Source organism: Nicotiana tabacum, chromosome 17 (assembly GCF_000715075.1).
Source record: "Nicotiana tabacum cultivar K326 chromosome 17, ASM71507v2, whole genome shotgun sequence".
NCBI lineage: Eukaryota > Viridiplantae > Streptophyta > Magnoliopsida > Solanales > Solanaceae > Nicotiana > Nicotiana tabacum.
The window spans coordinates 97354165-97369255 of NC_134096.1; the positions used below are offsets into that span (position 1 = coordinate 97354165).

The window sequence follows — 15091 nt, forward strand, 5'->3', positions numbered from 1 at the left end:
ACGTACTCATGCTACACTTGCTGCACATATTTGTGCAGGTACACATGTTTAACAGCCTTGTGGGCGCAGAGGCGCGATTATGGCGGGGACTTAGGTGAGCTGCATTCTATACGACGTTCCGCAGCCAACAGAGTCTCCTTCAGAGTACTTACATTTTTCCTGTCCAATTGTATTTCGGACAGTTGTTGTATTTTATTTTACATTCTTAGTAAATGCTCATGTAGTTGTGACACCGGGTTTTGGGATGATTATGGGTTGCACTGTATTGGAAATTCTTTTAAAGATAGTATTACGTATTTTGTAAACTCCATCTTCTGCTATTTAATTGAGGGGAATAACTATGAATTCAAAATATTAAAATGAGAATTTATTAATTATTGATGTTGGCTTGCCTGACAGTAGTGTCCGGTGCCATCACGACCTTTCAAAGATTTTGGGTCGTGACAAAATCATTACTCCATCCCTCACAGGGTCATTGGATATTCGATGTTTGTACTCATTGTTTAATAGATTGTATCGCTTGATGTAGTTTAATAATATTTTGTTTCTTGATTTAATTGTATAGTATTGTATGATAACGAATAAGTTTACTAATACCCTAATTACTACAAGTATTAAATTTATCAACAATTACAAAATAATTTAAGATATCTCAATTTCTTAATTTATCACCAATTATGCCTCGTAAATATTTTAAGATATTAAATTCACCAAAACCAATAAAAAGGGTCTTAGCATAAAAAAGGTAGGTGAGAATGCTAAAAGGGATAAATAGAAAAATGAAGCGCCAAACAAACTAGATGTCTAATATTGATTCGTAGATTTAGATGTTATTTTGGTGATTTAATTGCCCAAGCAAGTTCATATGATATTATTACACTTGTGTTCATGTTTGCTTTGGAGCCCGATGTAAGATGAAGTTAAACAGAAAGATAGAACAATGAAATAACAAGTAACATAACTGGGAAAAAAAAGAACGTAACAATCGAATCACACCAAATGAGTCTGTTACATAAAATGGGTCTTTTCGTTATTACATACCAACGAATTTAACAATACAATACAATAGAATTTTAGTAACAACTAAAATTGTTACTAAAATAGCAGATTAACGAGAAATCATATATAATGTCTTCACCAACTAGTATACATGACACATGCTTGCTTACCAAACACAAGAAAATATGAGAGAAACACACTCATTTTCCCATAGGAAACATTTTTTTGAAGATGTTTTTCTTCATACCAAACACACCCTACATGGCTACATCCCTTCAGGAAATGGGATGGATTCACAGCAATGGTAATAGCCATTGTCACCATACACAAACCTTTGTGAAAGATGAGCTTCACGTAAAAGACACTCTCCCCATTCTTCCGAGCCATACTGACCAAAAATTGCTCGTGCATCAAAGGAATCAGCATTTCCTGATCTATTTTTGCTACCAATTAGAGAACAGTAAGTCAGTGGCAACCATAACAACAAAGAGAGTTATGCAACCGGTAGCATCATGCTAGAGACTTAAAGCCGACTAATAAACAAGACTATGCAATGAAAGAATTAAAAATGGCACCTTCTGCTGTGTCGCGCATTCATTATAGTGGCATGTAACTGTATTAGAAGGGGCAGAAAAGGCTTATCAGGAACTTTTCAAAACATGAAAATAGCCACACAAAAAAAAAAGAATATTAATTTTAGTAATTTTTATCACGACAATTTCATGGATAAGCTATACTAGCATTCTGGTATCAAATCAAAAAAGGAAAAAGGCCACCAGAGACTATAGAATACATCTTGATAAGTAACTGTATCAAGTGCAAGTCTAAAAACAGTTTTAGGGGGACAAGCATAATGAGCATTTCTCAAAAGTAACCATAAAAGTGAGAATATAATTGAATAAGATGAAGCATAAGTATTTAATACTTGATGCCAGAGCAGAAAAAGAAATGAACACCACACGAAAGCACCAGCAAGAAAAATGCAACTGAAGAAACAAGTTCCAGGCATATAAATTTGGAATGCAGGAGGTGAGAAATGAGTTACGGTTCGAGAGTTCTGAATTCAAAGAGGTGTCAGAATTAAAATGGATGCAGCCATATTGACTCTTGGTAGTGAATTAACTGCTTCCATTTCCAAAATAGGGTCGAACCATTTCTGGTTGTATTAAGAGATCCTCTACCGGGTGCCTTATGATTTTAGGCCCTTGCTTTTTTAGGATAGCCAAGAAATCCCCGGGGGCCAAGTGGTGCAAAGTTCGGAACTCGGTAGATAATGAGCCCGCCCCTCAATCCTTCTCCGCTTAAATATCTAGCTTTTGTACCACTAGACCAAAGCCCTGGGGCGCTTTTAGACGCTTGCAATGAATAAATTGCTTTTATGAGAAAAGAAAGTGGAAGGGTCGGTGGGGGAGGAAGAGCAAGGAAGAAGCAGCACTAGATTGAATGGTCAAAGTATTTGAACACAGCATCAACAGAAATAGAGTCCTAATGGACAAACAATAAAGGCACTGCCAACCAATTAACCAGAATACAGAATTAACACCTTGAAAGCTATACCTTTAACTTCCGGTTTGCATCTTTTTCAAGAACAAGACCAGCTTCAGTGAACGCATCAATGATGACCTCTAGAAAGACTAAGGAATGACAAATGCAGGTAGTAATTTCCCTTAGAAATGACACATGCAGAGAAATTAAAATCAGTGGGTACAGTGAAGAAGATGCCAGAAATTGTGGATACGACAAGCACGTAAAAGTCGGGCTTCACCACCAATTACTTCCACAGGAGCATATACGACATAAGCTTTTGCCGGAGACCCTCTCATGCACTCCTGCAGGGTAAGAACAAATCTGAGTTCCGGCCAAGAAAAATTGAGACCTTGTGAAATCTCATTAGAAGCGACAGCCCAGAAACATCCAGCATCTAAAATCTATATGATATGTAGTCTCTCACTCTCACTCTCTCTGACACACACATACACAGACCAACAATTGAAGAAGCAAAAAGAAAAAGAGATTGGTGTCGCATGAAAAGGTAAATGAATTCTCTAGATACAATATAAGTGGGTCAACATTGCTACCAGTGGCACAGTTGAAGGCTCTAATACACATTTACCAATTGTTTGGTTCGGAGTTAAAAAATTACAGAAGTCTATTTGCTAATTCACATTTCCACTCTCATGCGTTAGTCTTTTTTTTTTTGGTAATACTTTTAACTTTTAAGCATATAAACTCAAGGCAGGCCTGATCTATGTTTCTTCATCAATTCGCACTGTTTCGCTACAAAATATTACTACAACTGTAATATCACTACTAATTCTTGTATCCTGTTTGGAGAGGTTTTCTTTCTTGTTTTAGTGTTTCCCCAAGCCATTAACTTATTAGCCCATAAGAGAAAATCATCAAACCACAAGAAAATATTCCAAACTAGCAAACTGCTATAGCACAACAAATAGACATCAGAATCCATAAAATAAAATCTGAGTGGACCGTATGCATTTTTTTGATAAACACATACTGCAAGCCCGGCAATTACTCTCCAAAAAGGAAAAAGCCAAAGAAAAAGTCACTAGCGAAGTACAACTAAATTGATTAAGTTAACTCGCGTTATTTTACTTTGCACAACAAAATATTGAAATTTTGTGGTGCATGGAAAAATTACATCACATTCAACACATGTATAGTTATAAAAGGAAAAAAGGAACAAACACGTCAGGTGGCAACTTAAATTTATTCGAACCTTATAGTTGGACATTTCAAGTATCTCTAGTATGAGATCTATCATTTTGTTTTTGAAGTAAAAGATAAAGTGCAAGTTAAATTCAGACAATATTTAATACTGAAAAAACAAAATATAGATGATCTTCATGCATATGAACCTAAACAATATAAAAACATTAGTTTCTGTAATACAATATGAAAATTTCCAATTTGACAATTGCTAAAATTTGTGAATACTGAAAGGTGACTTGCTCTTAGATGTCTTCCCTCGATGTTCATTCGAGAACTTTGAGCCGAGGAGTGATCCTTTCCTACTTTGCTCTTTTGGTGACTTAAACCAATAATCTTACGGTAGGTGGAGATTCCTCACCACTAGTCTATCCTTTCATTGTTTCCTTTCACTCCTCTGTTACTTTGTTCAATGAATCCCAGATCCTTTGCTGCATCAAGATAGCCATTAATGGTGAAGTGCATTTGCTACAGCAAGAAAACCATTAATCACCTTCTGCTCAATCTACAACATTTTTCCATGTTTCTTCGTTATTGGACTCTACTACATGAGATGGGATGAGTAGTGGCAGGCGGTGTTTTGATCATTTTTCTTACGGAAAAGGGCCAAAACTACCCCTATTGCTTGGTAAATGGTCTAAAATTACCTTGCATCCACCTTTTGGTCCATAAATACACACGATGTTATTTCTAGGCTTAAAATTACCCCTCCCGCTAATGGCGCAATAGGTGTGGTCCCATTTAATGCGTTGGCAACATATTACTAGGCCACGTGGCTATTTATTGTAGTCATTACATCCGGGTATAATATACACGCCCTATTATTTGACCCTTCCCAATAATAGGTTATCCACTTCTTGTGCGTTAACCTATACCTTTTTATGCAGACGATTAGCAACAGATGATTCACCCAAAGATTGATTACAAGCAGATAAGCAAATACGAACTCCACGGATAAATTTCAAAGGAAAGGGTTATAATGCCACTTAAATTGTCATAACTAAACCAGCTGTGTACAAAAAAAATTAGCTTCAATAAGGAGATGATATAACTTACGCGGATAAGAATTAACATGTAATGGTTATCAACTATAGCAGCCCGAAGTGCATAATTGTATAACTTGGATAAATACTTACCAAACCCTTCAGTCTTATAGACACAGGTCGGCTCTCCAAAGCATCAAGTACTTTTGGTGAGACACTCTGGTTTATTTTGAGAAGTTAGACACAGAAAAAGATATTACAAAGGGACAAAATAGCCATACAAGTAGAAATGTTTACCCGCAAAACCTGAGCAGCTGCTTCAAAATCGTCCTTATTCCAAAGCTTCAGCATGAGCACAGTCAAGTGGAATGTTTTTGGATTAATAAAGATGGACTTCTCAATTCCCAACTCTGTTTGAGTGGAAAAACATTGGTGAATTTTGTCAGAGATTAAGAAATAGAAGCACTGAGTCCCCATGCTAGGTTGAAAGATAGGGATAGATATTATAATAAACATAAGGAAATGAAGAGAGAACAATTTTCATCTTTTACAACAACATTAGTACATGAATCATTTTTCTCTTTTCATCTTTTAATCAAGGCAGAATACCTAATAACCCATAAACTTGGCACGAATTATTAGTAGCACATCTGAACTATTCGTAATATTAATTACTCCTCGACTTGGCTATTTGATAGTCCTTATCCCCTAAGATGCTGACATGGCAAAGAGTTTAGGTGCGTGCAAGTGACGAGAAATTGAAGAATCAGCTAGAGGTGGGGTATTTTCCACCTGTTACTTGACAGTCATATACAATGGTTTATTTATTCCAATTGTTTAATTCCCCTAAGATGCTGACATGCAAAGAGCGTAGCAAGAGCATGTATGTCACTTCCAAGAGATGAGATCATCCAGGGGTAAAATGCTGTCAAATATCCAAGTGCATAGGATAATTAATACTATGTGCAACTAATAACCCATGCCAAGTTTACGGGGATTTTAGCTAACCTGTCCTTAAGAAAAGTAACACAGTACGTAGATCTTATACCTAATAGTTCGAAGCCTTTGATTCTGAGGTAGGGGACTTGGACACTTCAGTAATTCCAAGAACTGAGTTCTGAAAGTTGATGAGTTTGTTTACCAGTTCAGGATATATGGCTAATGGAAGCGATACAAAGTGAGAGTAGTCCGGATTTTGGCTTTCAACTGCCTACAGGAAACAAAGAGGCAAAAATAAGACTTGGAGGACTAACTCAACTTTAATCCTGAAAGAGTTCCTCGACAAAAAACAGAAGTCAAATAAAGTGGCCTTATTTAGACGTCATGCTATATTTTAAACAAATTACTGGCTAAAATATGGCTGTTTAGTCAAAATTTTATCCTTAATAGAATCAATGGAAGCAAAATAGACAGAATAGCCTTAGTAAAGACTTTGTTGATTAATAACTTTGCAGCACTGAATGTTCAAGCAGAAATGAGATCAATTATAAGAGATATAAGAGCAATTCAGGCAGCGTAGACATGAGATTATTCCTAACTGCAAAGCGGAGACCTATAAATCAGTATATGCACTTTCAATAAACTAGGCGTCTGGGCATATGCTTCTGCTGCCACAGATCCTACTTCCGGGTGCAGTTTTCTACATAAAAAAGTACTACGAACTATAAAATCCAGATGAAAAGATGCAAAGAATTCACTCCAAAACCTATCCCCTCCTATGAACGCCGCAGCTCTTGTATTCTTATGAAAAGGGAACCCTAAGTATTTATCGACTACTCTTGGTTGGGTAGGATGGTCTAATTCCATTTACCGAAAAAGAAAATGGGCCTGAATGATCAACGAATATAATATATACCATTTGTTTCACAGGCTGTCGATCCATTTGATGGATTGGACCTATAAAAGCAGAACAGTGAATATTAGAATCACAAATCCAATGTAAGATAAAACATTTAGGAGCCATATTCAAAAGAATCCAAAGATAAAATAAAAGCACGGTCTGAACCAAAAAACAGTGTTTGCAATAGGGCACTCCAAAACATCAAACTATGCCAACACAGGATCAAGGTCATGGAGAACAATAGAGAAATGATCAAATGGACACTTATAAAAAGTCGAAAACTTCCAAACGCCAGGTATAAAGGGACTTCAGATCAAGTTGATTTAAAATTCTTGTACTTATGCAGACATAAAATGTAAAAACAACCATGTAAGGGTATGAGTTAATACCAGAAGACTGAGAAGGACTAGAGCCTGAAGGTGCACCCCTAGAACGAACATTTGAGGCTCCTGATCTACTCGGTTCCACATCCCGTTGCAGCTGGTTTCCACAGCCGCCGCCACCACCATGTTGCTGAGGCTGCTGTGGCGGTGCCCGTATCCAAGCAGTACCACTGCCGCTACTAACATCTTGTTGTCGCTGCTTCGGTGGTGGTCGCGCCCAAGCAGTACCACCGCCACTACTACCATGTTGCTGTGGCTGCTGCTGCGGTGGTGGCCGGGGCCAAGCAGTACCACCGCCACCACGCCGGGGCCAAGCAGTACCACCACGACCCGGATTCTGACCAGCTGTAAGGTGCTGACCCGTACCCTGCTGATTATAAGGAGCCCCACGACCCTGATATTGACCCGGACCAGATGCCCTTGGCTGGTTATCCCATTGTTGCGGAGGCTGAAATGGTGGCTGCTGATTGTATGAACCCATCTGGGACCCACCCCTTCCGCCTCCACGGCCTTGCTCCTGTTCGGAGTTACCACCACCACGGCCTCGGCCACGACCACGGTTACCTCCACCGCCACCACGTCGGTAATTTCCACGGTCCATTTTCCAACTTCACTAAATAAAACAACTGTAACTTTTCAAAACAAAAAGTATATATGTGCTCCTTTTTAGTTGTCATATCTTGCTTATAGAGTGAAAGTAAACTTAGATCGACATTTAAACTTTTTGTCGTAAGAAAAATTATAATTTTTAGTATTTTTATTATAATTTTTAAGAATGTAAATTTTAATTTTATCTCTAATTTAACTTTAAAAATTAATTAAATTAACTTTCGAAAAGTAAATATTACAACAATTTAAAACGAGAGAAAGTAGAAATGACTCAAAAGAAAAAGCTCATATATGCAACTGCAGAGGAACTAGTTGTGTACTTGTGGAGAGTAAAAGACTAAATATGGTATATAGAATAGAAACAAAGGAATATTAAATGGAGCAAAGCCGAATAGCTTAATAGACTCCTCTAATTATTTCAATTTGACATCTCGCCTCTTACATCACTTGTTTTCATCTAAACAATTCTACTTAATAAAAAACTTATTTTCTTAAATCCCCTTGATCGTTAATTAAAGTTATGTGGTATTTATTTTGTTGAGTCAGATAAAGTGTGTGGCTCCACGCTTCTAAAAGAGACAGAATGCAATAATTTTGATTAAAAAGTATTATAATCAAAAGAAAACTAACAACGTAAAGAAAAGGAAAATAATTTAAAATATTCCCCAACTCCTCCGCACCTACATCTTCTTTCCCGAAGCTTCGCCCTTCCGAACCCCCCACCCCAAACCCAGTTTCTTTCCCTCCCCTCCCTCCTCTAGTCATGAACCCTCAACCCTCCAACCTAGCTCTGCAATGGTAAAGAAGAATGGAAAGAATATAGATGAGTAGGGATGGCAATTGGGTAGGGCAGGGCAAACTGTATGACATGCTAAGCTTTTGATCTGCCATATCCTGTCCTATTTAACATTTTTCAAGTTGTTGTCCTGCCCTGCCCTTCCCACCCTATTAGATCATGTCTTGCCATGTTTAGACTCTCTTTTATTTTTTAATTTTTTTCATTTTGTAAGAATTATTTAAATTTTTATACCTTTTGACCTTTTTAATAAAGCTAAAACTCCTTACCTATCATGTCCTTCCCTGTTCAAAATTTTCTTACAACGTGTTTTGACCTGCCTTATCTTACCATGCCCCGTTTAAGTATTGCCATGCCCTATTGCCATCCCAATACATGAGGTTTAACAAATATACCCAAAATTTAACAAACAAAAATACCGAAGCCTTCTCTTTAATTTCTCTCTAAGATGAATTAGTACCAAATAAAGAGGGAGTGGAGATGCGTTTATTTGTATTTTATGAGCTTCCAAAATGAGTTCTATGCCACTGGAAAAATAGCAAGTTAAGAAGATTTTTTTTGGCAAAAACCATGATCTGATTCACTGCATTTTGATTTATACACTCTCTCAACCATCATATTGGGCTGGTGCCTCTTTTGATTTGTACTAGCTATTATTTTGGGCAAAAACCTCAAGAGCAGGCAGATCGAATTGAGTCCTGACACCCACAACCACCAATTACATGTACACAAACTCATACAGTAATCAAGATTCTCTTCTTTAATTAATCTAGAAAATGGAGAAATCAAAGAGCTTGCAATCAAATGCACACACCATATATAAATAGTCATATCTTAAAACGTGAAGAATTTGAAAGTGTACTACAATATATAATAGGATGATTATCCCAAGGCACAAGCATCAAAAGTCCGATTAAGGGCTAACGATCAAGTGAATGGCAGCCCATTTTAATTCTATAGAGCCAACTTAACTTTTATTTCCTAATATCCCAAAATTCTAAATCTGAGAAGCTAGAATAAGCGTACTCGTATAAACTTTAAGAAACAGTTAACATATGAATACTTACCTGCAAGCATAAGGTCAAATATTGGAGAGAAATCACGAACAGGAAACCCTACGTTCTCGGATGAAAGACGAAAGTGAGAGTAAAGTAGCTATTCGTTTGTGTAAAAATAGTCATGTATAATTTTCTTATTTATTGTCCCGCTGGTTTGAGATCAAATACCACATATAAGCAGTTGTCCCTTTGTTTTTAACCTTATTTAACCTGATGAAATCAATGTTCAAGAACCGATTCAGAAGAGCAAATAGTAATGAATAAATGAATTTAACTTTTTTATATTGACAACGAGATTTTTTTAGCCCTGTCAGCGATATTTCACCTATAAAGCATAAATTGTACAATGCTAAATTATGTGGGCGTTTGGACATAAGAATTATAAAATTTCAAAATGGGGGGGGGGAATTTCAAGTGAAAATGGAATTTGAAATTTAGAGTTGTGTTTGGACATGAATATAATTGGGGTTATTTTTAAAGTTTTGTGAGTGATTTGAGTGAAAATTTTGAAAAACTTTTTGGAGTTTTTCAAATTTTCGATAATTTTCAAAATGCATCTTCAAGTGAAAATTAAAAATTTTATAAACAAACGTTGATTTCGAAAAAAGTAATTTTTTTTGGAAAAAGGGAAAAACTTTCTTATGTCCAAATGGGACGTATCATATTTTTTAGGTTACTCATACTTTCAGTTATTATAATTAGGCAAAATATATAAGTTGGCAACCGAACTATGGACCAAATTCATGTTAAGCACTTTTTGTGGGCGAAAATAATATTACACACTCAACTTTTTAAAAGTGTGTCTAAGACAAATCGTTTTTTCTTGACCACTTTACCTAAACATGGGTAATGTAATGCACCAATAAGGTCGTGACACTTGTCATTAACATAAATAAATAAAAATTATAAAATTACACATATACCCTCATCTTTTTCAACCCCGTCTTGTAACAACCCGACCGGTCGTTTTGAGTTCTAGCGCGTCATTCAGCGGTTTGAGACTCTGAGCAGTTTCACTTCAGGTATTATAACTTGTACGCGTGGTCGAAATTTAATTTCGGAAAGTTCGGAGTTGATTTGGAAAGAAAAATTTCAATTCCGGGAGCCTTAAGTTGGAGAAATTGACTAAGTATGATTTTTGATTAGACGACCTCGGAATCGAGATTTGAAGGTTCCAACAGGTTCGTATGATAATTTTAGACTTAGGCGTACGTCCGAATCGGGATTTGGATTACCCGGGAGCGTCTCGGCGCCTATTGTGGAAGGTTGGTATTTTAGAAGAATTTTATAAATTTGAGTTGAAGTGCATTTCAATGATATCAATATCTGTTTTGGATTCCGAGTCTGGGAATAGCTCCGTATGATGATTCCGGTCTTAGGAGCGCGTCTGAAATTGGATTTGGAGGTCCGTAAGTCATTTTGTGGTCATTTGGGCGAAAGTTGGAAATTTGGATAATTTTAAAAAGTTTGACCGGGAGTGAATTTTTTGATATCGGGGTCGGATTCCGATTCCGGAAGTTGGAGTAGGTCTGTAATGTCAATTATAACTTGTGTGCAAAATTTGAGGTCGATCGGACGTGATTTGATAGGTTTCGGCATCGATTGTAGAAGTTTGGAATTTCAAAGTTCATTAAGTTTGAATTGGAGGGTGATTCGTGATTTCGATATTGTTTGATGTGATTTGAGGCCTCGAACAGGTTCGTGTTATGCTATTTGACTGGTTAGTGTGATTGAACGGAGTCCCGGGGGCCTCAGGTGAGTTTAGGATGCTTAACGGATCGATATTTGGACTAAAGAAAATGCTGAGGCAGTTGATACCTGGTGCAATCATACTTGCGTGAAAAGGGCCGCAGGTGCGGGCTCGCAGGTGCGACCCACGAGCTACAGAAGCAAGAAACGGAGGGCAGCCCAGAATCCGCAGATGCCGAAGATTGGGCGCACCTGCGTGAGCGCATGTGCGAGAGACATGGTCGCAGGTGCGGCTAGGCTCGCAGAAGCGGCCCTCCTTGTCCACAGATGCAGAGCCCGGCCAGGTGATGGAAATGCGCACCTACGAGGCATTTGCCGCAGGTGCGGTACCGCAGATGCGGCCCAAAGCACCGCATGTGCGAAAGTCGCTAGGCAGTGAGATTTTATAAAATGGGCTTTGGTTTTATTTTCACTTCATTTCGTCCATGGGAGCCGATTTTGGAGTACTTTGGAGTGCCATCTTCATCAACTATAATGGGGCAAGTGATTTCTTTACATTTTGAGTTTAATACATGGTTTTTACATGGATTCAAGCATAAAAATTTGTAAAAATTTAAGATTTTGAAGAAATCCTAGAAATTGTTATTCTTGAAATTTGATCACGATTTTAGACATGAAATTGAGAATAAATTATATATTTGAGTTCATAGTGCTATGGGTAAGGTTTATCTTTAAAATTTTTTGAAATCCAGGCACGTGTGCCCGAAGGTGATTTTTATCGACTTTTCAAGCGGAGTTAGAAATTGTTATAAATTGGATTATAATAAGTATTAGAGTGTATATTTATGAATTTGCACGTTTATTGACTAGTTTTGGAGCGTTGAATATCGATTTGAGTTATTGGAAGGGCTTGAGAGCCGGTGATGGAACTTCGGAGCGAGGTAAGTCTCTTTTCTAACCTTGTAAGAGTGAATTAACCCCATAAGTGAATTAAGTTATATGTGCTATTATTTATGGGGGCTACGTACGCACGAAGTGACGAGAGTCCGTACGTAGCTACTATTCCTATTTATGTCCGGGTAGTTTTAGGTTTACACCATACTTTGTGGACACCGTTATTTGATTATATTTGTTAATTGTATCAAATGAAACTAAGTCGAGGATTTAAAGAATTTAAAAGCTTCAAGTTGAATTGTCTTTATTTTGAAAATAATCAAGAAAGAGTTATGATTTATTGATAATTTATATTTGGCCGCGTCGCAAGTATGATCCGTGAGCGGGGTAATTCTTTCTACTACTCTCATGGGAGCGGGCCTTTTTGCCTCGGCAGGTTAATAGATGCATCTATGGTTCGTGTCGTTTGACCCTCGACAGTGCACAATTACATTTATGTTGGATCGGGCCGAACGTCCTCGGTGGAATTTTGTGCGTGATAATAGAACTGGAAGTCCCTTTTATAATTGGTATAAATTCATTATTTGAAAGATTATTTGTTTTAAACGAAGGAAATGATTTAGGTTCTTAAATATGGTGATGAATTGTTCATTTATTTCTTGTTCTGAGTTTTATTGTTATATATATCATGCTTAATTAGAATTTCATATTATCATATTGTTGGCCCTTAATAAGTGCCGAAGTCGACCCATCGTCACTACTTCTTCAAAGTTAGGCGGGATACTTATTGGGTACGTGTTGATTTACGTACTCATACTACACTTGCTGCACATTTTTGTGCAGGTGCATATATGTCTAGTGGCCTTGTGGGCGCAGAGTCGCGGTTATTACGGGAACTTAGATGAGTTGCATTCCACGTTACGAGTCCGCATCCAGCAGAGTCTCATTCAGAGTATTTATGTTTTTCTACCCAATTTGTATTCCGGATAGATGTTGTATTTTATTTTATATTCCTAATTGATACTCATGCACTTGTGACACCGAGTTTTGGCCGATTATGGGTTGCATTGTATTGAAATTTTTAAAGATATTATTATTTATTTTGTAAACTCCATCCTTTACTATTTAATTGAAGGAAATATGATTTCAGAAATATTAAAAATAAGAACCAAATTAAGTATTTATTTTTGGCTTGCCTGACAGTGGTGTCCGACGCCATCACGACCTTTAATGGATTTTGGGTCGTGACACGTCTCTTCCACCTCCATCTCTCCTCCATGGACCACCCGAAAAATTAGAACACACAATTCAACCCCAAAAATTAGGAGCCCAAGTGATTTAATACCAGAAAGAAATAAAAGTATCAAAAGCCAATAAGCCATGGCTCACACCGCCGTATCATCACCACAACAAGGCTGTTGTTAAAACAAAATGCAAAAATAGAAAAGGTAGATCGAAAATAGAATAAGAATGGCCTTTTTATCTATAACTCCTTGGGTACCATATCTACTGAAACTTATTTACATCAACAAATATATAAATTGGCTATTTTCATTTATAGCTCTCTTTCAAAATTTTGTTTGTCATTCCCATGGTTGCCGTCATCACCACAAACTTTTAGAATAAGACATCCAGCCTTCTCTTCAACGTCAGAAGTTAAGAATCCTAAATCTGAGATAGAAAATCACAAAATCAAAGGAAAAAGAAAATGCACGCGATAGATGTAGCCGAAATTACTCATAGGAAAAAAAGCCATATTAATTGAAATATTTGCGATGATGGCAAATTTTTATTAAGTGGGAATGAAATCAAACATATAAAAAAGGAGGCTAGAGAATGAAAGATATCGGAAGCTTGATATTAATGCAAAATATTTATATTTAAGAGAGTAGTGATTTTTAGAAAGAAAAAGAAAAGAAGGGATTTGGGGGTGGGGTGGCTGGTGGAAGAGAGAGACAGGGGAAGGGTGGGGAAGATGAGAAAATTGCTGATACGTGGCATTAAAGAAATAATTATACAGTACTTTTATTGGTAGACGCGTTTCTATCGTGGTGTTTTACACATGCTGGGTCCTGGTCAAAGAAGGTGTGTGTTAGACATACTTTTAAAAGGTTGAGTGTGTAATATTATTTTCGCTCACAGAAAGTGTGTAACAGGGATTTGGTGCATTGTTCAGGTGCCAACTTATGTATTTTGCCTTATAATAACAACAACAACATACCCCATATATTCTCATACTTGGGGTATGGGGAGTGTGTACGCAGACCAGTGTGTACGCAAATCTTATCCCTGCCCAGTGAAGGTAGAGAGACTGTTTCCAATAGACCTTCGACTCAGAAAAGTATGGAGGAGAGGAAGAAGAAGAATAAGAAGAAGAAGAAGAGGGAGATAAGGAAGAAGAAAAGAAAAAAGAGATGGGAGAAAAGGAGGGGGGGAGGGGGAGAACAGAGTAACTAACACCAAAATAGTGAGAATAGAGTAAGTAACACCAAAAGAATACCATAACTGAAATTTTAGAGATAGGGAAGTACATGCGTGCTACTAGTACTACTGGTAAGAAAAGGAAAAACTCTCAACTACGTGTTAATCTTCTACCCTAATTCTCAACTTTCACTTATTATAATATGACGGTATTGTAATTCTCTCACTATCGGAGGGGTTAAATTCTAAAGAAATATTATTAAGTGTCTTTCTTATAGTTTCATTTAGTGGTACCGACGGTACAACAGTACTTGGAAAACAAAGAGAGCAAGAGTACAATATTTTTTTTATTAGCCGTATTTATGGATGGAACATTAAGATAGCTAAGAGGAAAATTAAAGGAATCTATTAGTAATTCTATAGGATAAATAAATGTTAATAAAGTATGAAATGATACTTAAAACAGTGAAGGTCAAGGGTATGTACCTCTTCAACAATTGCTCAAGTTATGTATAGAAAATAATTTATTTATATTAGGTCCACGTCTATTGTTAAATAGTTCATCTTTCTTTGTTAATGTCCATTCACAAACTTCTTGCCGCTCGAAAATTTGATGTTTGGTTAGTTAAATAAATAATTTCGATTGGCTCAACTCTCTGTAAAGTTGATTGAAATTTTTTTCTCTACTATAC

General features: G+C 36.9%; 1 protein-coding gene across 1 annotated transcript; it reads right to left on the bottom strand.

The window, feature by feature from the left end:
- Positions 1–979: 979 nt before the first annotated feature.
- Positions 980–7622, bottom strand: LOC107817119 (uncharacterized). The gene is made up of 9 exons (XM_075235739.1): positions 6939–7622; positions 6565–6605; positions 5762–5919; positions 5007–5187; positions 4863–4928; positions 2738–2828; positions 2557–2624; positions 1575–1612; positions 980–1442 (listed from the first exon to the last, which is right to left on the bottom strand). Exons 1-9 carry the CDS (start codon positions 7531–7533, stop codon positions 1265–1267), a joined length of 1416 nt encoding a protein of 471 aa, XP_075091840.1. The 5' UTR covers positions 7534–7622; the 3' UTR covers positions 980–1264.
- Between the last annotated feature and the right edge of the window lie 7469 nt (positions 7623–15091).

Bases quoted from the DNA above. Each gene is read 5' to 3' on its own strand.
- LOC107817119 (XM_075235739.1), bottom strand. From the start codon at position 7,533: ATGGACCGTGGAAATTACCGACGTGGTGGCGGTGGAGGTAACCGTGGT. The intron at 5,188-5,761 runs TTAGGTATAAGA...CTTTCAACCTAG, and splicing joins GAATCAAAGGCTTCGAACTA to CATGGGGACTCAGTGCTTCT. The intron at 4,929-5,006 runs GTAAACATTTCT...AAAATAAACCAG, and splicing joins CAGCTGCTCAGGTTTTGCGG to AGTGTCTCACCAAAAGTACT.